Below are 26,165 nucleotides of genomic sequence, written 5' to 3' on the forward strand. Positions count from 1 at the left end.
TGATAAAAAAATAAGGTCTGCATGCTGATGGAAAGGAAGTCCCAGAAAAGAGACTTGCTAAAGCAGTGACGGTGGAATGAAGACAAGATTATGCGGTGAACAGAAGATCAACTACCTTGCTTTTGTGTGAGTGGGGTGAGTAATGCTTTGATTTGGAAATATTTTTATTTGGAAGCTTCTATGACAAGGCAGATTCGTTTACTATCTAGGATTTTGCAACTGTTAAGTTTGTTTTTGTTGCACTCTCTTTTGTGGCCTTGTGGGTGGAACCCCCTGTTTAACTGTTTTGGAGGCTGCATTTCCTTGATCCTTGTTCTGTTCCTTAATAAATTAGTTTGTTACTGTTACAAACTGAAGTGCAAGCGCAAAGATTTGTTATTCTGTACCATAAATATAAAATTTGATTTGATATATTTGCATAGCATTATAATACCTATAGATCATAGATCTTACAAGTTCAATCACCAGAAACCATCATAATGTTTGGGGCTGCAAATACATTTAGAAAGTGATAGGCAGGAAGATTCAGAGGCAATTAAGACAAGATCAAAGCAAATCGAATATGGATATATAATTGACACAGGAAACATCAAAACAAAAATGATTTGAAAGTACCGGAAAAGCAAAGTCAAGTAGAGCTGTTTGGTTGCTCCCAAATTTTGTGAACAGAAGGCCACCTGGGTGTGACTGGACAATTAATAAATGTCAGCACAAAGGCATCAATGCTATTGGGACTTGGGAGAGTTTAAGACAGAATACTGAGAAAATATAAGACAAAATACCAAGTTCTTACCTTTTCCTTCCGATTATCCAGCTGGGTATGTGAGCCAATTACAACTATATTTTCTGGCAGATTATGAAGCTTAAACTTTAAATGTATATATGCCTCCATGTTGCCGACTAGAGACTTCTCAATGTCTTTCAGGAACAATATCAATGGACCATTTTTACTTTCAATATAAGCCAACTGTGGCAAAGGGAATCTTCATATTAGACCACTTAAAAATGTAATTGAAGCTATTAATATCCTTCTGACTTATATACATAACTACACATTCACCTCAAACAGTTCATAGATGTCAAGATCATCATCTCCTGAGCTGTCTAAACGAAGTAAATCAGCTGCAAAGTGAAAAACAGATTGCCATCAAAAAGAATAGCATAAACAAAAGTTAAAATATATTGAACCAAAACAAAAAGGAAACAGATAGTATTAGAAGAAAGGGAATCACCATTGCAAAAGAAACCATGATCTTCTTCACAAAGGCCCCCAAGATCGTTACCTTCTGTGATTGATCTATCAAATCTAACTCCGACTTTGGAGGATCCATTCTCTTCAAAAGCAAGAACCACTTTGCCTAGATAACCATGACTTGGTCCCCTGCAAATGCACATAAAATAGCTAAGGATAAATGAATTAAATATTAAAAGGAAAACAAAAAACACATAAGACCGGTAAAATGCCTCAATATAGAATTTTCTATAAGAATACTAAACAAAGAAATTGGGATTAGATGATGTAGGAAGGGGTAGAAATATACTTAGATGGGGCGCAATCAATTGGAAGAAATTTTCAAATAAAACCGTAGGTCGTCACTAAATGTTGAACCTAGCCATCTGGCAAGGTTTAAAATGAAAATTGTATGGAAATATTGTAAAAATTATAGACATGGTGTAAACATTGTAACATATGAAAAAATATAGAATGATGTTTTATAAAATGATAAAAGAAGCATAGGCATACATTGTTAAATTATTATCTTGTTCCAAATCATTAAACAAAGCTACGAAACTAAGGTTGTAGACAAAAGAACGTGTTCTGAAGTTGTCACCAAGTTATGTTATAATTTTTTTGGAAGGTAAAGTAAATTTTATTAATAAGAAATATAGTCATACAAAGAGGGAAGAAAACAGATCCCCCTCACAAAGAGATTAGAGATCTCATATATTGACTGACTTTAGCATCAACAATACATTCCGATCACAAAACTCAGGAAGGACAGACATCCAGGATGCTACCCTAGCCACAATACACTGGATCAACACCTCAGGGCTTTTCTTCTCTCTTCTGAAGATTATGTCATTCCTCTCATACCAAATCGAGCTGATAACTGCCGCAGGGATAGATCTCCAAATGAGCTTGCCTCTTTTTGACAAGCCCGGAAGGTGCCAGCCATTTAAGAGTCCTTTACATTGGTCAGCATAACCCAGCATATACCCACAGCAGAAAAGAAATGGGACCAGATCTTCCAGGAAAGATCGCAATGAATGCATAGGTGCCATGGATTCCTCGACCAGAGCACAGTTTCCACAACTTAGGTCCTCTTAACTAAATCCCCTCTTAGCCAAATTACTTCTTGTCAGGCATTTCCCAAGTGCAGAGGTCCAGACCAGGAAATTAATATTGGAAGGGGAAGAGGGAATCCATACTTGCTTACAAGGTAAGTCTGCAATCCTTCCCCCAATCAGACCATCAGTAAAGGATCTAACCGAGAAAATTCCATCTGCAGCCCAGGTCCAGGTCCATTTGTCTCTTTCTTGGGGTTGAAAGGAGAAACTATTTAGGCTACTTAGCAGGTTCACCACCTCAGCCACTTCCCAGTCTTGAAAATTCCTTCGAAATCTGGGATTCCATATCACTTCACCACGAACAAGCTCGAAATAATCAGAGCCACGGTTGCTTCTTTGTCCTCAGCCACTAAGAACAGAAGGGGAAAAACCTCTTTCAAAGGCACCTCACTCAGCCATTTGTCCTTCCAAAACCGCACTTCTACTCCCATCACCTATCTTGAAACCCACACCCTTTAGGAAAGATGGGAGTGTTTTCATGATAGTTTTCCATAATGAGCACCCATAGGATGGAAGCGTAACAGCAGTCATCCATCTCCCCGACTGGAGCCCATATTTGGAAGCAATAAGCTTCCTCCACCAGCAATTTTCTTCCACTCCAAATCCACTTTCCCAATAAGGCTGTGTTGAATGTTTTAATTCTTCTTAGTCCCAAACCTCCTTGATTCCGTAGAGAGCAAATCTGATCCCAGGCTAACAAGTGGATTTTCTTCTCATCTTCCCAACCTTTCCATAGGAAGTCTCTTTGAAGTTTTTCAATCATCTTTGCTATTGAGCTTGGGATGGGAAAGCGGGAAAGATATGTTATACACTATCTATTGCACTCCTTGTAGTGTTGGTAGTGTTCAATGGGGTATATGTAATGCAGGAGCTGAAGAATCAAATTAGGAATTTTCTGAAATTTTCTGTAGTTTTGTATATTTAGACAGTATGGGTATTTTTGTCATTTTAACTAGTCTCGTGTGGGCCTGGGCTACAATATCTTGTTCCTCTAGTTTAGTAAGGCTTGTCTTTCAATTTTCAGTCTATCTGCATTAGTAGATAAAAAGTTATTGTGTTTCTTGATGCACAAGAAAATGAGTGGCATTTTTGTAATTGTAGCGAACAGTATTCCGGGCCACACAAGTCACTCTGTAAACAGATGTATTCTCTTCCTTTTCAAGCTAATGAATGAATGAATATTTCTTTAGATCTCTCTTGCAAGTTTGCTGTATGGAGTGATTCGTACAAACCCTAGAGTGATTCTAGGACCCTTGGAGTGATTCCTTGGGATTTCTCTCTCTTTTCTCTTCGCCTACCCTACTGCTTCAACACGTCAATTCCAATAAAATTTCAGGTCACTACCCATGGAAGTGAAAATAGAAATATGTTGTGGAAACCATCTCTTGTATTCCATATAGCGCTGGTAGTGCTCATTGGGGAATATGTCGATTTTCGTAAAATTTCATGTCGCTACCCATGGAAATGGAAATATGTTGTGCAAATATTTGGGAATTTAGGGACATCTTAAACCATGATATGGGGTCTTTGTGAGAGATGGACTGGATAAAAACCTAACCCTTGTCATTTTCTGCACAAAATGGCTATTCTCAGGCTCAAACCCATTTTCTCACACTTGCCTACCCAAGATTTCACATTGCACCAATCCAAACGTAAAGTTACACTAAAACCGTGAAGTAGAGGTAGTAGGGGTGCTCATAAAAGACCAAACCAAAAAATCAAGTTAACCAAACCGATCAGTTCTGTTTCAATTTGGTATTTTTGAAAAACCAAAGGACCAGATCAGTTTTCAGTTAACCTAAAAAAACAGTGGTTAACTCTACATATTTATAATATATTCTATATATTTATATAATTATTTATAACATATATTATAAATATAAAAAAAAAATTGAAGAATCGAATTGGTCAAAAATCAAAACCAATTAACTGGTTGATTTGGTTCAATTTCAGTTCAGGGATTTTCAAAAATTGGTAGTAGCTGTTCGGTTTCAAAAAATTGCCCATGGTTCGGTTAACCATGAGCACCCCTACCATGAAGTAGGAAAATAGCTCATCCCCATTGAAATACTTAGCCAGCCAGCCAGAACAAACTTGATAACTACGGCTATAATGTTCTACAAATGCACCTCCAACCCTAAAGATGCACATTTCCCCCAGTGTTTTAAAAGCGCAAGGGCCAATTTGCGCCTGAGGCGCAAGGTGCAAGGCAGCGTGAGACTTTTTAAGAAAGGCGCAGAATTACAAAAAAAAAAAAGCTAAAAAATAAAAAAAAAAATCAGAAAATTCAAAAATATGCCAAAAAAATTTAAAATTTGCAAAAAATCAAAAAATATTAAACATAATGTTAATAAAAAATATAAACTTAAATTTTAAAATAATTGATTTTAAAAACCTATTATCTAATATTAAAATACATAAACATAACATGTAAAGTGTATTCAAATGAAAATTTAAAAATAAAAGCAAACATATAAAGCATTTTCAAGCATGTAAAACCCACAATCTCTTTTTTTTCCTTAACTGCATTGCTTCAAGTAGTTAATGTGATGTAAAACATATTGCATTCTTGATTCTATGAGTCGCCTCTGTACCACGCCCCTCGAGGCAAGCCCGAACAAGTCTATGTTAGGGTCTGAAATTCTTATTTCTCACAAAAAAAATAATGATTTTATAACTTCCATTGCCTTTTAAGAAGATATTTTATTACAATGAATGAATGAACAAGTTTATGTTAGGGTCTGAAATTCTAATTTTTTTATGTGAGAAATAAGAATTTCAGACCCTAACATAGACTTGTTTGGGCTTACCTCGAGGGGCGTGGTCGGGATACGGGGGCAGAGCCCCCAGCCCAGCCGTTAGACTCAAAAAAAAAAAAGCAAAAAGCACAAAATTTTAAAAAGGCGCACGCCTGGGCTAAAGAGCAAGGCGCATCAGGCACACCCCTTTTGAGGACCTGGGCAAGGCGCATACCCAAAAATGTGCCTCACCTGTGCACCCAGGCACGCCTTTTAAAGGGCATCTGTCACAATAAAGCTTAATGATATGCTCACTAGTGTGGGACCACTCCAAACCTACCAGGAAAAAAATATGGCCGTAAAGTACCACACATTCAGATTAGAATCCACGTAAACCTCTGTAAACATATCAAAATCCTGGATCCAAATGACAATGCCAAGCTTAATCACATCCTCATAAGAGAAAACTGGACTACAAGATACTCTAGCATGTCATTCCTCCCATACCCAAAAAGACCATGTTCATAAGACATTTAAATACGAGACATTGCCCATGATGACAAAGCACTCAAATACCCCTCCCAGTATATACAAGTGGATAGAAACACTTTATAATCTGAAGAACAAAAGCTTGTTGTACATGATAACAAACCATAGCTCAACTGAGCTATGAGCAAGTTCTTTAATGATATAAACTAGTTCTTTTTGGTACATGAAATCCTTTTGTAAAGCAGGGTTTGGGGGTAAAGGAGTGCATGGGCAAGTGACTGTAAAGCCCCTGTGTACAGCAGCTTGCTGTACATGCTTTTTTGTTTATTATAAATGATACCATACTTTTACCTTCTCTCAAAGAAATGTCTCAGCTTAGCTGGTTATCATGGCTATTTCCCAAGGAAGGTACATCATGTATGTTGACCAAACAACATAAAACCAGCACAAGTAAAAGATCTAAACCAATGCAAGTTATGTATCTCCCTGAATTAGAATATTGCCAACTGCATAATGATTCTATTAGGGCTGCAAGTTGGGATTGCCTGATTTGAAGAATTTCAACTACATTGGGCTGGGGTTCAGGCTGAGGCCCATCTGAAATTGAATAAATGCTCAACCCAAGCTGAACCAAACTGCACCTCTAGATTCTACAAAGCAATGAAGTAGAGGGTGCAACATACACTCTTTCAGATCATGGGGTTTACAGATCAAGGTACTAAAGTGAAAGGGCAATTGCAAATGATTTAGATTGTATACAGAGCATGGGTACCTTGAAGAAGTCTGAAGAGGAGGAACACCAGAAGAATTCACCCCACCCCCAATATATCTTACTCTGTCACCTGCCAATTGAAGAAGCACTAGTAACTAAGAAATTGAATGGACATGAACCTACATGATGAATAAATGATAGAGAAAAGAAAGAAATGAAGTAACATGGTGAACAAATGGAAATTGCTAGAAAAATGGTGTACCATGCTTAAATTTGTAGTTCTTAGAAGATGCAGTTGATGCCTCCTGCTTTGGCAGAGCTTGGGAGCAAAACATAGATGTTCCGGCGATATCAGCCTCAACACTAGAAGTTGGTTTCTTAAGATGTATTGCATCTGCCTGAGTTGTTCGTTGCTTGGGCACTGTCGCTGACTTTTCTGATCTTGATTCTTTTACAGATTCTGAGTCCCTTGGAGATAGTCCCTAAAATCAGTCATAAACATTTAAACAAAGTTATAACACTACATGAGTTGTCTCAATATCTTTGCAAGCTGGGGTTTTCTTAACCAAAATGAGAATATACATATTGTTTACACAAACCTTTCAGTACGAGATTCTAAACAATACGTAGAAACAAAATGAGAAAAATCAAATAAAAAACAAAGATAAAATTTAGTGATGCTTACACCAAGTAGCTGGACAACATCAATTATAAGCAATCTAGCCTCAAAATGTTTAGCAAGTGCCTTTATCAAGGTTTCCTGATATATTTCAGAGCCTACAAAAGGAATTAACAGGAAAAGAACCATCAGAGCAGGCAAGAAAATATAATGAAACCTACACATGACTATAAGAGAGGGCTTTGGTTAGAAAGTTTCTTATTTCAGGATGGCATGGGCCATGGGCCAAGGTTCTTCTGAGATAAAGGTGGGCTAAGCAGTTATCTTTTGATGGTCTTTGATGTTCTGATGCATATCCATATTATTTGGGATTGATGGCCGTTGTTGTGCATGAATTATGTATACATGTACATTGCTATATGGGCTGTCAAACTTGTTTCTATTTGGGCCATTAGGGCCCTGCCCCCACATTACTTGTATACCCATTCTTTGCTTTTTTATATACCTTTATTCTGTTCTACTATAAAATAAATACAGACTTGAGAAGCCACGGGCAACAGAGAGGGCGCAAGAAGTACCTGCTGGACCAGATAATAATATTCGTGGGCTCACACTAGAAAGATCTTTGATATACTTGGAATATTCCTTACACTTCAAATGTATGTAAGTGGATGATATTAAAACATTCTTTGTGGTCTCACTGTAGAAAAAGAAAAGTCCATACATTACCATGATTGCTAGAACTATCACAAAATCATGACCAACTGCATCTATTACGAAATCAGGATTAATAATACATTCATGAGTGCATAAACAACTGCATTCACATATGCAGCAAAATACTAAAAAGCCATGATTAACCAAGTCATCAGAAATACTGTGAATACGGAGGCATGACATAAAGGAGTTTTAACTTGCCTGGGGGATAAAGCATAAGCCTCATGAGCATGCCTTTCTTACTAAATAAAGAAAGAAAAATAAATAAAAAGTAGTAATCCTATACATTGTTCTACAATTTTACCAAAAAAAATAACTCATTTTTTCTTATCTTCATAATTGATACTCCTTTCATGAATTTTATATGCTTTCTTGCTTCTTAGTTTACATATTAATACAGGAATATTATACATTAAACTTATATGCACAAGGTTTGTGTCGGTACAAAGAAAACCTATTGTACCAGTAAGAAGTGATATGTTGCACGCTGAGCTTTTAAGGATCTAAAAGTAGCACTCGGAGACAAAAGGTTTTGTTGCAATGTATGCATGGAGCAGTATTATGGGAGCTGTGGTGTGAAAGAAATTGATGAGAACCTGCTTACCACAGGAGTCTTCTTCAAGGTAGAGCATCAATATCCTGAACCAAATTGACAATTTTACCTGGAGAGAGAGTCTCTCAATGGAGAAGGGAACAGGACCATCCAACTGGAACGCAAACCCTGTTGATCAGTTTCAGCTGGAATGGAAGGTAGACAGACTTCGGTAGGATTACCCATTCCACTGTTGTGTGACAACGCTGGATCTACGAGAAATTGATGTAAGGTACCATCAGCAGAGAATGTGGCTGACCCATTAACTAAGCCACTAACACAGAAAGTGTTTGAGAAACACGTGGAATGTATGGGACTCCGGCTGATAACTGATTGGACCTAAGTGCAATTGGGAGCTGTTAGACAGTGTATGCCCTTAGCTCCAATCAGCATGATGTACATTATGACATTTATTATAAATGAATAAAGTACGTATTTGATTCATGTTATTGTGGTTTCTGTGTAATACCCTTAAACTGGACACATTTGAGACTCGTGTTAGTTTAGAATCTTCACAGTCGTTGGATAGATTTGGGGAGATTTATCCTGCCAAGGCTAACACTGATGTACCGCCAAGTTGGTTGGGGTGGTTTGTCTCAGCTGCGAGGATGAGACTTGAAGTACATGCAGTGTGGGTTTTCTTGAAACCCGGACCAAAATTCCAGTATTGCCCTAGACCTTGGAGATAGATGGGCAAAACCGGAATGTTACACCTGACCCTTACACTCGATTATGATATTACACTACGTGTCGGATTGGGTTGTCTTTGATGTGTCAATCAGTGAGATCCTTAGAGGGGGTCAAAACCTGGGTATGTTGGGACAGTCCGAGAATTCATCTGAGTGGGTGATCATAGTGACAGGATCAGCCCCTTTGTCGGACAAAGTGAATGATCGGAAAATGCGCTCTCTCTGATGGAAACCTAAACTACTGGCAGTGGATTTCAAATGTGTTTGAAATTTGGTTTTGCAAAATATATTTATTTAAAGATATACTTATATATATATATATATATATTATGGTTTCACGAAATGTTTGCAAAAGGTTTTAATTCCCAGGATCCATGTGAGTAGAGAGTGCAACACTGTACCTTGCAGCTAAAGGAGAGGTCATCTCTTATCGGACAGTATTTGATCATTAAAGGCTGAGAGGTTAAGTGTAAAACCATTGAGAGTAATACCTGATGGGCTAATCTTGCATCTGCCCACAGTCCTTGGGTTTTCATAAGGTGGTTGGACCCAAGGACCATTTAGCATAAATGTTGGGCCCATTAAGAGCCCATGGTGATGGACTCAGGGGTTCACTGTCTCCTACAGTGAATTCGACCAGGCCTTGTAACAAAGGCTGGGCTGAACCCATGTGGTTGATGTGCAGATCAATGTTTGGGTCCCACGCCATACAAAGAGAGGCAACTGGCCAGTAGGTTAAGGGGTAAGTGAGCACATAAGCTTAATGGGCCTAAAGCCCAATTCGAACTGGACTTAAATTAGTTAATTAAAAGGAGGCAAGATCTGATTTATAGTCTGATTAGGATTAGCTAAAAGGATAAGATAAGCCTTATCCATTTAAGAGTCCAGGTCCAAATATCAGATTTGGATCGAGAAACTCTCTCCTAATTAGATTAGGAGGCTGATCCAAAGAAGACTATAAATAGGGGGCGAATTCCTCAGTTTAATACATAGCAACCTGCAGAATTCTCTCCTATTCTTGCTATCCCTACCCAGTTCGATCTCCTCTTGTGGAATAGATCAAGAAAGGTTCTTGATATTGTTTCTTGGTTGAAACAATCTAAAGTCGTGCTCACCAGCCCCTGTTCAATTTTTTGTTGAAGAATCCTGGTTCTTGCTGAAGAGCCATCCTGTTGATCCTGTTTCTTCACACACTGTATCATCTTCAGTGGAAGCGGGTTTTGGTCTTCTCCTTGGGCATGAACACCTTCATTGGGAGTTACTGCTACTTCGTATCAGGTATATCCCTCTCCTCCCTTTTGGTTTCAGATCTGGTTCGGTTTTGGGTTCAAGATTGATCATTGAAAATGCTGTTTTCTAAAATAGGGAATGCGATTCCCAGATGGGAGAGAGAAATTTTTGAAATTTTGCTCAACCTTCCTATAGGGTTCGACCATCCATATGATGGATCTCTCATCCTTTCAATTTCCGCCTCCTCTCTATCAGTCTTTCCTTTTAAGGTAATCATCTGCAAGCCTCTACTTTGTTCCTTGTTTCCATCTCTCAATACCTCAACATAAGACTTACTGCCAACCTGTGTATAACCAGTACCATGCTGCTTCACTTCCAAAGTTTCCTACTCAATGCTTTCCCCGTGCATTTAAGTTCCAAAGGAGTCAAAAAGAGTCCATCCCTGTTTGTCATGTAGCTATCCTCTTTCTACCTATTTGTCTTCTCTCCTTCGAGCTTCAACCCAGAGACCAACTTCAATGGTAGTCGCTAACCATACTGAGAAGAACATACCACCATCAGCCACTTTAATCTTCCTAAGAATTTCTTCAGGGCAAACACAGTTGAGACTTACAGCTACAGAACGTAGGTCCTTAACAAAAACACCATTTAAGTGTGCCTTGCACAAAACAGCAATTGGTTCAATGACTTAAGCCTTCAATAGATGAAAAGGCAGACCCAAAAGCCAAACTGTGACTGAACTTCTACATTCAATTCCTTTGCATCAGCCGGAGGAGACCACCTAGAAACTGTGACAGCACCACACTCCATCTGAAAGCAGATTGCCTTCAATCTCTAGTTCAACATCTAATGCCTTCAACAGCGCTTTACATCTCTAAAATGGAGTTAAAATAGTTGTGCTTCTAACTTAGGTTTTTTACCAATTCCTCTGCCATCCTTCTCCAGTCCCTCAGTGGCCTACTTGTTTCCACAACTAGCCACTTTTCCCATTCCTCCTTCGAAGCATTGACCACCACCCACCTTTCACAGGAAACTCCACCTACTGCCAGAGCCCCTACTGAATCCCTCTCTGTCCTTCCCCAGTCTCTCTGAATCCAACGGTCCTGGAGCTTGCGAGCCAGTTACCATTATTAGAAAATCTTTCAAGGTGTTTGAAATCTCCTTCCACCCCTCACCCTTCCTACCTTCATGAAAGCACACCAGCTGCTTCTTCCATTAGCCAAAATATTCAACCAGCACCAGGAATCTACCTTTGGCATTTCTTCTCCTTTCTTCCACATACCTCATGTTCCCTTCTTCTATACAATCTTGGCATTCTTCCTTCCAGTTTAGCCTAAGTGCTTTATCCAAAAAATCCTCAAACCAACTCAGCACTTTCTCACCTACTAGAATCACCAAGGCCATCTTCATTTCTCTAATTTTCAGAGTTGTTCTCCCCTGCACCTTAAAGCTCTCAAATAGAAATTGTTTTGCCTCAGATCTGATCACTCTTCTCCATTTTGCTTCGTTCACAAACTATCTTCTGCAGCAACACTCTTCTCCATCTCAGTCTCAACTCGAGAGACTCACTTCTTTCCAATTCTTAATAATATCTCCTGCTGAATGCCTCATTCAATTTGGCAAAAGCAGGGGCTGGCAGGGATCGCCTAGAATGGGGTTGCCCAGGGCCATGTGGTAATCTGTAGGCTGTAATTTGTATCAGTTGTTTTTTCTATGTTTGTTATGTATGTGTGAGTGTGACACCTAAGGTGTGGTTGTCCAGGGCCGTGTGGTAATCTGTTGTTGCATTTTCAGTGTTCACAGCAAGCTTGCAACCAGAGGTGATCGGGCTTGTTCATAGCAAGTTTGCAACCAGACTAAAGTTTTGTACTATTCAAGAAAATCATGTCAGATCTTCCTTCCCCTTTCTCTTGGTAAACATGTTAGAAGTATAGAATGACTAAAGACTAGCACTTGGTAGCAAAAGGGTACGCATAGGCTTATGGAGAGGGCTATTTTGAGAAATTTTCTCTTATTGCCAATGTTGGATCTGTTCAGGATATTCTCTCTCTCATAGCTTTTTTTTTTGAGAAACTCTCATAGCTAATTTTGATTGGTCATTATTTCAACTTGACATAAAAAAGCATAGCAATTTACAAAATAGGTTTACATGAAGCAACCACCTAGGTTAAGGGAAGTTTGATTAAGTGTGCAAACTACATTAAATTGAAACCATCACCAAGAGCTTGATTTGGGCAATTCAACGAAGTTGTGGAGGAGTTTGGGATAAGGGATGCCACTAGGTCAAGTTAAGTGGTAAACCCCAATGACCCAATCCTATCAGTTAGGATCAGGTCAGTCTTAATCAGATTTTAGGTTGAGGTAGACACATGCCAAACCTGACCCATTGACATTATATTGAAACATATGAAATAGCCTTTTTTATAGATAACATATGAAATAGCCTTTATAAAATCAATGCCAAGGTCTTACCTGGAAGAATTAGAGAGGTGCTTCCCACAATCATTTCCCCCAATCAAGGTGCTTTTGTGAAGAATAGACAAATTGTGGATCAAATCTTACTCGCAAATGAGAGCATGGAAGAGTTAAAAAGAAGTGGGAAGAAAGGGTTGGTGTGTAGATTGGATCTTGAAAAGGCATATGATTTGGTAGATTGATCTTTTTTATTGGAAGTTCTAGAGTCTTTTGGTTTAGGGCAGAGGTCGTGTAATTAGGTGAAAGGGTGTATTAGGACAATGCCCAGTGTTTTAAAAGGCATGGGAGGCATGCACCTGGAGGCGCACCTCCAGGCGAGGTGCACCTCCAGGCGAGGTGCTCCCAAAACGCCCCAAGGCATATGCCAGAGGCGTTGACACCTCTAAGGCGTACGCTTCATGCACACCTCATATAAAAAGAATGAAAAAAAAAAGAGGAAAGGGAAGGAAGAGAAAAGAAAGGGAAGGGAAAGAAAAAGAAGGAAAAAAAAAAAAGAGAAAAGGAAAGAAAAGAAAAGGGAAGGGAAGAAAAGATAAGGGGAAAGAAAGTGGTCTGCCCCCATCCCTGCGAAGCCCCCCAAATCCCCTGCCCCCCCTTTTCAATGCAGCCCAATGTGTGTCCTCTTTCAACTAGTGCTATGCATCTTTATTCTTCTTAATATAAAAGATTTTTATTAAAATTAAAGAAAAAATGAGATCCCCCTTTCCTCTTCTTCCTCTTCCCCTTCCTCCTTCTTCCTCTTGACCCTCCTCTTAAAGAGGCATATGCCTCTTACATTCTGAACAACGCCTTACACCTCTAGGTAGTAGAATGCCTCGCATCACGCCTCTACATTTTAAAACATTGGACATGCCATTATTCCATACCAATGTTTTAAAACGCGGAGGCATGATGCGAGGGATTCCACTACCTAGAGGCATGAGGCGTAGTTCAAAACACAAGAGGCATAAGCCTCCTGAACACAAGGAGGTGTAAGCCTCCTTAAGAGGAGGGGGTTAGGAGGATGAGGAGGAAGGGGAGGAGGATGAAGAAGAAGAAGGGGGATCTCATTTTTTCTTTATTTTTAATAAAAATCTTTATACTAAGAAGAATAAAGATGCACAACATTAGTTGAAAGGGGGTCTTGTAGAAGTGAAGGCGAGCGATCTCGTCGGAGCGGGCTGAGGGCAAACCACTTTCTTTCCCCTTGTCTTTTCTTCTCTTCCCTTTTCTCTTATTTCCTCTTCTCTTTCTTTTCCTTTCCCTTCCCTTTCTTTTCCTTTCCTTTTTTTTACTTTTTCTTTTTTTCCGTCTTTTTATATTAGATGTGCATGAGGCACATGAGGCGTACACCTCTAGCACACCTCATGAAAAAAGCACACGAGGCATACGCCTCTTGCACTTGAGGTGTACACCTCAGAGGTGTCAGCGCCTCTGGCATACGCCATAGGGCGTTTTGGGAGCACCTCGCCTAGAGGCACGCCTCCAAGCATACACCTCCCACGCCTTTTAAAACATTGTTCCATACTAGTGAATGGTAAGGTGGTAGACCACTTCTCGGCTACTAGAGGTATTAGGCAAGGGGACCAACTTTCCCTCTTCCTATTTACCCTAATTGTTGAAGTCTTAGGGAGGCTTATTGAGAGGGCAGATTCTAGGAGTTTGGTGAGAGGTTGGAGAATTGGGAGGGATAGGGTCCCAGTCACTCATTTACAATTTGTGGATGATACAATTCTCCTTTGTAGTGGGGATGAGATCAGGTGGGTTAGTAATCTAAAACAGGTGATTAATGTGTTTGAACAAGTGACTAACCTCAAAGTCAATTTTGATAAGAATTCTGTGATTGGCATCAATATGAGTGATAGAGAAGTGGAAGAAAGGGCTCAAATTTTGGGTTGTGAAATTGCACAGTGGCCATTGAATTATTTGGGGCTTCCACTAGCAAAAGGAGCTTTTGGAATCCAATGATTGATAGATTCAATACAGGGTTGGAAGAAAAACTACCTCTCTTTGGGCGGTAGGATAACTCTGATTAAGTCAACATTAGCTAATCTCCATGTATATTTTCTGTTTGTGTTCAAAATTCCCAAGGGAGTGTGTGGGGTTTTGGAAAAACTAATGAGGGATTTCCTATGGGAACCGAGGGTGGAGAAAAGGGATCATAGAGTTAGGTGGGACACAGTTACCAAAGCTAAAAGTGACGGTGGGCTTGGATTGGTAACTTACAGAAGAAGAATGAAGCTCTATTGGGAAAATGGTTATGGAGATTGACAAAGGAAAGGGATAAACTGTAGGCTCAAGTAATTTTAAGTGTTCATGGGCAAGGCGGCAAGGGCGGATGGCTAGGATACAGGAGTCTCATCTAGGGTTACAAGAGCTTCTCCTTGGAAGTCTATCCATGCCAATCTTCATTCCTTCCTTTCAACAGGTATGACCTTTGCTCTGGTAATACTGTGAAATTTTGGGAATATATTTGGATGGGAAACACACCTTTGAAAGAGCAATTTCCCTCCTTGTATTCCCTCTCGATGTATAAAAATGAGCCAGTATCCACCTTCCTAACCCCTTATTAATTCTACTTTTGATTAGAACTTGGGTTTTAGAAGGGCTCTTAGAGATTCAAAATTGAACATCATTTCTGGTTTGCTTAAAATCCTGGACGAGGTGGTTATTTATCCCTCTAGGAGGGATAGTAGGATTTGGGTTCCTTCTCCCATGGGTGTTTTCTCATGTTCTTCCTTTTTCAAAGAGTTGGCCCAATCCCAACCAGCTTTTGGACACCCTTTCACAATCTTGGAAGTTTAGGGTAGACCAGTTCCTCCAAGAATAGGTGCTTTTTGCTGGGAAACTTTCCTAGAAAAGTGTAACACTTGTGACTTCAAAGGAAAAGGCCCAATTGGTGTTTATCCCCACACTGGTGCATCCTATGTAAGGAAAATGGTGAGAGCTGCTACCACTTATTGGTCTCTTGCCCCTTTGTATCAAAGATTTGGTGTTGGTTTTTCTCTCTCTTTGGTCGCAGGTGGTCCTCCCCTCCAAATGTGCAGAGCTTTTTAACTCTACTTCAGTGAGGGGGTTAAAGAGGAGGCAGAATTTTGTGGAGATGTGTAAGAGCAACTATATGCTGGACAGTGTGGGAGGAAAGAAATCAAAGAACCTTCCTTGAAAAAGAAAGAAATAAGGAAGCCATCATTGAATCAGTTTCTATTAGGATGGTTCATTGGGTTAAGACTATGAAGTTTTTTGAAGACTATTCAGCAGGAGATATCATCAAGAACTGGAAAGAAGTGGCATAGTCAGCTCCCTTGAAAACTGCCTTTATTCCAGTTTGGTCTCCTCCAACTATGGGGTTCACTAAATTGAACTTTGATGGAAGTAGCGAAGGAAATCCAGGCCCTTCAGGTATAGGTGGAGTGTTCAGGGATGAAGAAGGTCGAATTATTGCCATGTATTTGATGTGGACGCCAGCAGCAGCAGCAGCAGTAATTTAGTGTTCTCAGCAGCAGCAATTTAGTGTTCTCATCCTATCTTATCTATTCAGTATTCTTGCCTTATCTGCTTTCAGTAGTAGGGATTAGTAGGAGTCTTATCTATTCAGTGTTCTTATCTTATTAGTTCAGTAGTATGGATTAGTAGGGAGTCTTATCTTATCTTATCAGTTCAGTAGGATAGATTAAGGGAGTCTTATCTTATCAGTTCAGTAGGATAGATTAGTAGGGAGTCTTCCTAAAAGTAGGACTCTTATCTCTTGTAATCTCCTATTTAAGGAGCTGAGAATATTGAATAAGATCATCGAATTTCAGTCAAGGAAGAGTGAAAGGAGAGTTAGGTGATCTCTTGGACAAATCACCCTTTAGGACGCCAAGATAGGTTCTGCAAGAAAGGGGAGGAACAAGGGAAAACAGGAGGTTTTCCCCATGGACTGACCCATGACGAGATCCTATTCCCGGGCCCATAACAGTATTTGAGTACTATTGGTGGGGGGATTTCTGAGAGCTGAAATATTAGCAGTCTTGGAAGGGATTAAAAGAGACAGCAGCTGAATATCAGAAAACTGATGGTGAAAGGTGACTCTAGGCTGGCTATTAGTTGGCTACAGAAGGAAGAATTCAGTTTGTGGAAGTACTTAAATGAGAAAAAGAAAGTTAAACAGCTATCTCGAAACATGGAAATCCAGTTTCAGTGGACTAAGAGGAGTGCCAATTCTTTGGAAGACTCTTTGGCCAAACAAGAGGTGGGAAGAGCTAACCTTTTTTGGACAATGCTGTAATCTGAAGTCTTTACTTTTAGGGAGGGTTAAGAGATTTTACCCCTCCTTCCTGTTGTATCTTTCTTTCTTACTCTTATTCTTAATAAAAGTTTCTGTTATTTATCAAAAAAAAAAACATATTAATAAATAGTCTCTGATGAGTGTAGGTGTACTATGGCAGGTTGGGTCATGTTCGGTGCTCCATCCTTGTTCTATTGGGTTCAAGATGAACCAAACCCAACTTGTTGACATCCCTACTTGGGATGACAAAATATTTGTGTTAATCATCCTTGCTTTATTGGGTTCAAGATGAACCAAACCCCAACTTGTTGACATCCCTAGTTGGGATGACAAAATATTTGTGTTAATCATTCTTTTTAAGTTGCTACATTACCTCTAGAAAGATTATGTTAGTGGTTTGTATTGGTAATATCCTTATTACTAGGAGTGGTACCCAAGGCATAAAGGAACTCAAGCAATTACTACAACATTTTTAGACCAAAGGTGAGGATGGGACATAATTACAATAAGAAATATCTCTAATGAATAGAAGTAAATTTTTTTTTGATATCTTCTAAAGGGTTACACAACGGGGGTAGCCCATCCCTCAACCCAGGTGCAGGCGGGATTCGATCCCAAGTCTCCACTACGACCAGCAGGAGACCTTACCAACCAGCTGGTTGGCACCTTGAGAATAGAAGTAAAATTTTAACAAAAATATTGATGAACTAATTTATGACAGAAAACATATACTATGCTTCCAAACAGAGAAGGCTGAGCAAACATGCAAGAAACCAGCTCCACAAATAAATCTCTATGGTTAAATATTTCTAAAATTAAGCAACATATCAATAAGTAAGGAAATACCAAAAACTTGTGGAGTCAATGATAACCCTAACATGAAATGAAGTAAAAACTGATGGTACCAAGGTCGTCTCAAGTTAGTAGGGCACCGCTCACACATACAAAGAAAGTAAATACCAAAATCATTTTTTTACCTTAGATAGTATGGAAAATTATCAAATGAGACATCAATGTCATTAGAACTGAGAATTCTTTGTTGTAAGCCATCTTTGAATGCCTGTTTCTTGCTTGAGGGCAAATTTCTTGGTTGACCAAAGCCCTTAAGGAGTTCCTTAATTTCCCTTTGCTCATCAATTGTTTTTAAAATGCTCCCACTTAAATCAAAGTCAGGAGAAGAGGATCCTGCCAGCATCCGCAACAGTGGCCTTAATTCATAATTTGTCCCAGAAATTGCCCCAATTTCTGCATCAAGATGAGCACCCAAGCCAGTGCTGTCAAGATGCATACGATTGTTGGTAGCAGTATCTGAGGATATGACCACAGTATCTTTTTCACTAGAAGAAATACCAGCCTCCTCGTTATGTTTGGAAATATCTTTTCTACCATGGCAAGTAACCTTAATGTTTGGCATAAGGCCATCTTCACAACCAGATGGCAACATCTGCCTCTCTAGATCATGTTGTCGTACTCCTTCACCAGTTTGGGCAGGTGGTGGAAGAAGTGATAAATCTTTTCTAAGATTTGACAGAGATGCTAATATTGATGCTCCTGCAACAGCAGAGGGGTCTCGTGATCGGGTCTCAAAGTGTATTCCTTTAACTGGAACACTCTGGGATCCTGGTATGCTAACTGAAGATGGGAACAGTGGTGAGGCTAAGCTGTCATTTGTGAGTTGCTGGAAAATCTGATAATACATAAAGGAATGTACTCTTACAAAATTGTATATGATTCCATTCAACAATGAAGCTTCACATGTGCATGCATGTCAATGTTTTGAAAATCGTAATCGTATCGTAAATCGTAGAGAAGGTTGAATCGAATCGAATTGTGAATCATATCGTAAATCGTAAGAGTTTCTATTTTTTATAAACTTGTCAAAAAATTAAATATAGATATATTAAAAGGGTAAATATATATAGAAAAGTGACTTTACCTATTTTTAATCTATATATACCATATATGTACCTAAAATAATAGAATTTACCACTTATACAATATAAGCCTAAGATGATATGATCAAGTTTGAATTGAAAGTCAAACAAATCCACATGCAATGGCTCTTTAACCTACATATGATGAAAAATAACTCAATTTCTAGTCTTAAATAATGCAAATAATTCATTTTCTAGTAAGGGCTTAAAAGAAAATCCCCCTTGACAAAACTAAATATAAACAAAAACATAACAAAGTAGAGAACTAATTTTTAATTGAATTTATTGGAATCAGAACCGTATAAATCATAAGATTTATGAATCAAATTGTAGGATCCAAACAAAAATCGTATGATTTTTGCAGAAAAGAATTCGGACATAAGATTCGAATCGAAACCCTTGGGATTCACGGTTCAAATTGTGAATCGTATCGCAAATTGTAAGATTTTGACAACATTAATGTGCACACATGTGCAGAAGACACAACATGAAGGAAAGGGCAAGCACTCAATCCTATGATAGAAGAACAGCATCACCTCCCCCTGAAACTATTGAAAAGGATACATATGCATGTTGACCAGTTGAACTAAAAACCAACTCATCCCCTCCACTGAGTATTGTGCTGGAGTTTTTCCCAAACGCCTTTCCATTTACTTGGACAACACCTTTGCTTCCTGAGATCTCTAACAACACAATAGATGTGCCTCCTCGCTGTAAAAATAAAACAAGAACCACTATTATGAAATCTATATTTAAATGATTCAAAGGCCACATTAGTTGAATAACAGAAGGATACAGGGTAAACCAACATTATACCTCTAAGTGCTTCAGCTTGCAAAGAACCGTACTGACAGATGGATCTCTCAAGCACAAGTTGCATTGTTGGCTTTGACCAACAGTAAATGGAGAACCACACATAAGCAAGTGAGGGTTCTGGAGGAAACAAAAAACAAAAAATAACAATGTTTTGAGATCATTAAGTAGAATACTCAGAATTGAACAACAGGATCCTGTAGCTGACAAAGGATCAGTATTCTATTAAAACAAGAAAAATTACAAACCACTATTCCTGCTACAGAAAGATGCCCTTGCCAACAAAACCAAGACAAAGATCATGACACACAAAATGCATATTTAGAGAGGAATGTGTTTATCCATAAATCATGCATGTCCTAACAGAACTTGAAACCAATATAAAGATATATGAATCATCCAGTGATGAAAGGAAGACACTCCAGAGCACCAGGCGATGCAAGGGAGTCTGAGCTAAGAAATCCATGAAAAAGAATTAATAAAAGCATTCCACATTGAGATTTGTTTTATCAGTAGCATTCCACATTGAGATAAAACACTGAAAACTGATTTTTTGACGAAAATCATTTAAAATGTGCTTTTTTTTTCACTTGTTTCTTTCAGAAAGGGACAACAACAGTAATATTTAACTTTTGGATGCAATTCTTGTCAATTGAATAGGTCTGCTACTGACATGTCCATGCTTCATTGAACAAAGAAAAAAGGCCTTATAGAAACGTTCTGCATTTTTGTCCTCCATACTTGATACTTCCCCAAACTGGAACATTTTACAGCATTTCAAAATTTCTGGTCCAACTTCATACAAGATTTTCTTTTGTGAAGGAATAAATTTTTCTTGAAAATCAAAATTGTAAACCATGTAATGCCCATATGAATATGATCGTTGTTATCAATGCATTGCCAAGGCAACAATGTGCTCCATGCTTGGCTAAGAGAGGTACCCTAGGCATTTCAAGGAACAGCAGAGCAGCTGCATTAATTTTCATGCAGTGCCTAGGCCTACTTGGCAAACTAGCCATCCTTTCACAACAAAAGTGTTTTCCTTTTTTGATAGGAAATGATAACTTTGATTAAAATTAAAATTAATGATAGGTACAAAGGTTCCAGCCCTGGACTTAGGGAACCTGAACCCCAGCAAGAAAATAATTACAACTCAGTCAACTCAGCCCAAAAAATAAAACTTCCCTGTTAATCCCTTGATTGGCTAGAGTGCCAGCCAAACCATCTGTTGTCCTCCTTACCCACTTAAGGGTAAGTGTTCTAATTTCTATCAAGGTCCGCCTGTAAATTCATATCCCCATGCTTCTTGTTTGTAACCACTCTATCACCACCTTCAAGTTGCTCTCGAGTCCCCCACTTTCACAAGAAAAATGTTTTTACCATATTTGTTTCATAGATAGAGAAACTCGTATTCTATTGTTAGTTTTTGGAGGATCTCTTGTGATAATAAATTCTTACTCTGCATCAAGATTCAAGATTCCTTCAGTTTAACTGGTTTATGTTTCAATCTTTAAGCTTGCATTTAAGAAGAGATAATGTTGTCCATCACAATATTCATGAGGAAAAACCAACATTTCTAAGTAATAATCAGTGACTTGATGGGGTTTCAAGCATTTTAAGGCTTACCATAGACCTTAATATCAAACTTTGTTTGGGATGGTGACTTCTTCGATGAACTCCAATACAAATGATACTTCCTTCTAATTTAATGGAGGATAATTGGTTCCCTCCATATCCAACCCAACTATTTACAAGTTTTAGCAAAAATATGGCCTACATTATTCATGTCATGAGCTAATTCATGGCTGATCCTAAAGGCACATATGCCTCTGATCAGAGCAGCAACAACAAAAAAAAAAAAAAAAAATTTGTGAGGCTTTCATGACAAGAACCTTCCCTTCGTACCAGTTTATTACGACATTATATCCTATTTCAGTCTCTTTGTCTAGTAACGACAGATCTTCTCATCAAGAACTACAGACCTCACTGGAAGGGTCATTTCCACATCCCACTGTAAGTTATCCATCTTAAATATTAGTCTCCAACAACGAAAATAAATCCTGAAGTGAAAGATGTAAGAATGCAAAGTTTAGGGGAAAAGTACATGATCAGATGGCGAAAACATTCAGACCCATAACCAGAAAACCTAGGTCCAAAAGAAGCATCACGCAAAAACCAACTACCCCCCCCTCCCCGCCAAAAAAGAAAAGAACAGAAAAAACCACACGAACACCTCCTAAAAGCGAATAGAAAAGCTATCCATCAAAAGTCACAAATTAAACTAGCGAAGCCATAAACAAATCAGAGATAGGATCATGAAAACCCACCTGGGAACACTGCGAAAGAAGCTTTCCCCATGCAACCTTTGCGCGAGACTTTATTGATCGTTTCCTCGCTCGATTCATTACCGCATTATTGACATTATCGTCCTCCATGGCAGGTGCTCCTTAACCCCAAAATAATACAATCCAAAAAATCAATAACGTCAAAGAAAGTTGAAAAAAAGACAAAAGGTGAAAAAATAAAGGAAACCGATAATCAACATAAAATTTATCAAGATCCAACCTATAGAAGACGGTGACACCAAAGTCTCTCCTTCTCCATTTACATCTTGAGGTTTCTCCAGCATAACCGCATCGCAGCTATCGAATTCCTTGGAAGGATCGCAAACAGACGGATCAGAGAAGCGACCCTCCTGGTCATGCGATTCAGAACCTGGTTCTTTTGACGAACCTAGGGTTTCAACAGGCAAAACACAAGGAATCCCGTTGATCGAGGAAGATGCCTCCGCCACCTGCAAAACCAATCAAATCAAAATCAACAAAAACGCTACGGAAGCTCAACCCATCGACCCCAAGCACCACCACCAACACCATCTACAAGAAGAAGCATAGTTGAATAGGTACCAAGCCCTAGCCTAACCCTAACCATAAGGAATACCTTAGAACGCTTGCCGTTGGGCAGACAAGGCGCTCCTGCAGGCGGAATAGAACGCTTCGATGAAGCCGAACTTCGCCTGGTCTCAACCATGGATTCTCCTCTCCGATCCGAAATCTGGCGCACAGAATCGAAAAGGATGGAGAAGAGAATGCGAGGAGTTGAGGCTCGAGAGAGATATCAGTAAATAAACTTCGATTCTTGTTCTTTAAATTTCCTTCTCTTTTTATTTTTTTTATTGTAGATACAGCGAGAGAGATAGAGGTTGAAGCGGACATTTGCATGGTTAAATAGTTTCAGAAGAGTGTTTGGTAAAAGTCAAAATTAGAGCTAATTAATAATAACTTTTGTTTAATCTTTTCTGATATCCAATTTTGTCTCTACTGATCTTTATTTCTCCAGCCCCAATTTTAATTTTTAATCTTAGCATTCGCTTTAAATAATTGAAAAAATGGTCCGAGTCTATAGGGCACTCAGCTTCAGTGTCAAGACTCGTACTCTGTCCTCTGCTTTTTGACTTATCATCGAGTCAAGTGCGTCAATCTTGACCGAGTTATATCATTTCTAAACTCAAGTTTGAGAGTCATTTTTCTTTTTTTGAGCAATCTTTACTGCCAGACACCCCACATAACATATATACAAGTTACTGAGGCTCACGTCAGCATGAGTACAAATACAATTAGGTAGAGAATTAGAGTTTAAAATCTTGTATTTTTTATTATTTTGTATGTATTTATATTATATTCTTTTTACTTTATTTTGCAGTCATTCGAGGTATAAATATAAACATATAGCATAAAATCTTACATTTTATATTATTTTATATGTATTTGTATTAGATATATTGGCGTTTATACTCTTTCCAAACTGAACATATACACTGTTCTTTATTCAATGGGCTCAGGATTAGTCCAAAGTTTAGCTATGTGAACTATTGAGTAATGAGTAGACCTGGTAAAAAGTTGATCCAATTCATGAACCTGACTTAATTCAATCTGAAAAAACAAGGTTAGGGTCTTATGTTTAACTATTTTGAATATGAGAATGAACCGACTCAACCCAATATAAAAAAAAAAATGTTGGTTTGGATTGGGTTATGGGTCAATCCGTTGACCCGACTAGGTTTAATTGAAACTATTTATGCATTGTTAGAAATTTCCACTATTTAATTTTTACTATTTAGTCTTTACCCTTATTGTTTACTCTTTGAATTGTTAAATATTCAAGTTTTTTATTTTATTTTTGGAATTTTAAGGTTAATTCTTTTAATTTTGGCATTTTCATGTATTTTTTCTTTATTTTTAAAAGTTTAATTATTTTGTGGGATGACCTGAATTGACCCATGGGTCAACCCTATCCCGAACATCTAGGGTTAGGGTTCAACACTTGATAACCCAACCCAATTGCCAAGTCTAGTAATGAGTATTCTCTCTCTCTCTCTCTCTCTCTCTCTCTCTCTATACTTTATATTTGGATCTCCTATCACCTATGGGGCCGAAAGTTGAGCATGAGGTAGATGAGTTATGTTTTACACCGCTGAATTTGGAAGGAATGGCCCATGGGCCATGGCCATTACATAGCAAACGAGACTAGAGAGTCATCTTCTTGTCTTTGCTCATTTTAAATGAAGACAAACAATTCATATACGTGGAAAGGATATTTTATTATATATTAATAGAAGTGTACGTTCCATGCATGTGTGCAAGTAATTAATCATATATGATATATGATATTTAAATTTAACTTTTATGACTTGTACTAATCCAAACATAAATCTGCTTTTCAACGCAAATATCCACTTTATATAATTTGTTTTAGAGAAAAATCTATGATACCGTGAAAACATGATACCAGAACTTTGACTAATCAAAACACCCCAATAAATTTTGATGAATACCACCTCATTGGTCACCCACAGTATGATACTGATTGATTGGCTGTAAATTTTTCTTATACCATATTTTGAATAATCATAGTAGAAGTGTAGAACCCCTACTTGGTTAAAGCTTTGTACACAGGATAGAAGTTGGGGATAAGTTCAATTAGGGAGCATCGGCCCAGGCCCGGGCCCAGTGTTGGATTTATCTCGGCAGTGGACTTTCGTTACGGGGATAGGAACAAGAAAAAAGTTTTTGCCAACTGCCGACCTAACCTTGCACTCTTTCCATTTGCGTCTTTCGAATCACCAGTATTCCTCAATGATAGACAGTAGTAGAGTTGTGGTTATGCACAAATCTCCTGTCTAGACCGGAGGGCCCACTGTCGATTCCATGTCAACCCTCTCAATGGTGAAACACCACGTCACAAGAGCATTACATATTGGACCACCAGATGGTTGGACCGGTGGCTCAGCCTTTTGGGTTGTTATTTGACAGTAGTTCTTGCGAACTGATCACTTAACAGTCTAACCGAAAAGTCAAATTAACCGGTAAAACCACGACCTTTGTGGAATCCAGCTCTAGGTTTTTTGTCTGACTCGGAACAGTCTGGTTTGTATATCGATCCTAATCTTACGAGGGTTCCCTCACCCTAATGGTCTTGATTCCAGCACTAGTTTAAGAAAAAAAAATTGATTGTCGACATTTTCCTTTAACATTTTTCCAAAATGATTTAATTTATTAATTAGTAAAAATTAAAATTTCAATACGATATATCTGATTGATATGCTGTCTTCTTCTCGAAAAGATATGTTGATTTTAATATATTTTTAGAAAACTTTTTTAATGGTTAAATAGGAAAGTCTATGATGGCTGAAGAGCATTGACCAATCAACCACCCTCCCTCTGAAAAGAATCATTCTGATTGGTCACCACTTTCATGATACCGGTCAATTAGTTATAATTTATTTTCTGGTACCATAGCTAAACCCTAAATGAGAAATTTAAAATCAAACTCACTTTTGAAATCTTGAAAAAAGCTCAAAAAATTAAAAGCAGAAAGTTTAAAATACTTACACCCCTTCAGTTTAATCTAAATATTGCATCAGAATGTATTGATATTTTGAACATTGATTGTATCTATTTAGGAGCCTAGATCTACTAATCACAATACATTGTTGGTTACATTTACAGATATGGAACATCGGTTGTGTTATAATCACTGATATTCTCAATGTACAGCTAAATAAACGTGGCCAATAATCCATTGTGATTCAGATCTGAACTCTTCATTTCGAAGGACTTCTGAATAAACCATTCATGTTATCCTAGAGAATAATTAAAAACGAAAATAAATGAAAATCTTAATTTTGTGTTTTGTCTGAAACGTGGCCCAACAAGGAGCAAATAAACAACAGCTTTTAGGACTAAGAGAATTGTGGGTTTAGTTTTGTAATCCAATTTATGGATGACAATGGGTGAGTGGCCCTGCTTTGCGCCAGTCAAGTATATGTCAGGTCTAAAGTCTAATTTGGGTTACATTGCATCTTTTGAAAGAAATATGGTTCTCCATCAACGTGCCAGCTAACTTGTTTGACTATTGACTGTTTGCAGTGAATACTTGATCGAGTTCCACCTTTGGGGTGGTTGATGGGATCTGCTCCTCACAAATGGGCACCTCACACGCATATTTATCGTGTATTGGGAACATCTCCAATGAATTATAATTAATAAGTACGGGAAAT

General features: G+C 38.3%; 1 protein-coding gene across 2 annotated transcripts in view; it reads right to left on the reverse strand.

Annotated features, from left to right (window-relative positions):
* LOC104606152 (uncharacterized) overlaps nt 1-22,804 on the reverse strand; it is a 58,990-nt gene extending 36,186 nt beyond the window's left edge. Inside the window, exons 1-14 of one of the 2 annotated variants that reach the window (XM_010271221.2) lie at nt 22,547-22,804; nt 22,172-22,400; nt 21,934-22,052; nt 19,610-19,726; nt 19,358-19,504; nt 17,837-18,546; nt 7,486-7,607; nt 6,974-7,065; nt 6,551-6,770; nt 6,349-6,418; nt 1,284-1,381; nt 1,061-1,122; nt 794-967; nt 616-687 (exon numbers count right to left, since the gene is read on the reverse strand). In XM_010271221.2, coding sequence (XP_010269523.2) covers nt 616-687; nt 794-967; nt 1,061-1,122; nt 1,284-1,381; nt 6,349-6,418; nt 6,551-6,770; nt 6,974-7,065; nt 7,486-7,607; nt 17,837-18,546; nt 19,358-19,504; nt 19,610-19,726; nt 21,934-22,052; nt 22,172-22,400; nt 22,547-22,636 — 2,322 coding nt within the window. In that variant the 5' untranslated portion in view covers nt 22,637-22,804. Of the gene's footprint in view, nt 1-615; nt 688-793; nt 968-1,060; nt 1,123-1,232; nt 1,382-6,348; nt 6,419-6,550; nt 6,771-6,973; nt 7,066-7,485; nt 7,608-17,836; nt 18,547-19,357; nt 19,505-19,609; nt 19,727-21,933; nt 22,053-22,171; nt 22,401-22,546 lie in introns of both variants that reach the window. The other variant, XM_010271220.2, reaches the window with a different exon arrangement.
* Nucleotides 22,805-26,165: the final 3,361 nt, after the last annotated feature.

This window comes from Nelumbo nucifera, chromosome 4 (genome assembly GCF_055504915.1).
Source record: "Nelumbo nucifera cultivar China Antique chromosome 4, China Antique-T2T, whole genome shotgun sequence".
NCBI lineage: Eukaryota > Viridiplantae > Streptophyta > Magnoliopsida > Proteales > Nelumbonaceae > Nelumbo > Nelumbo nucifera.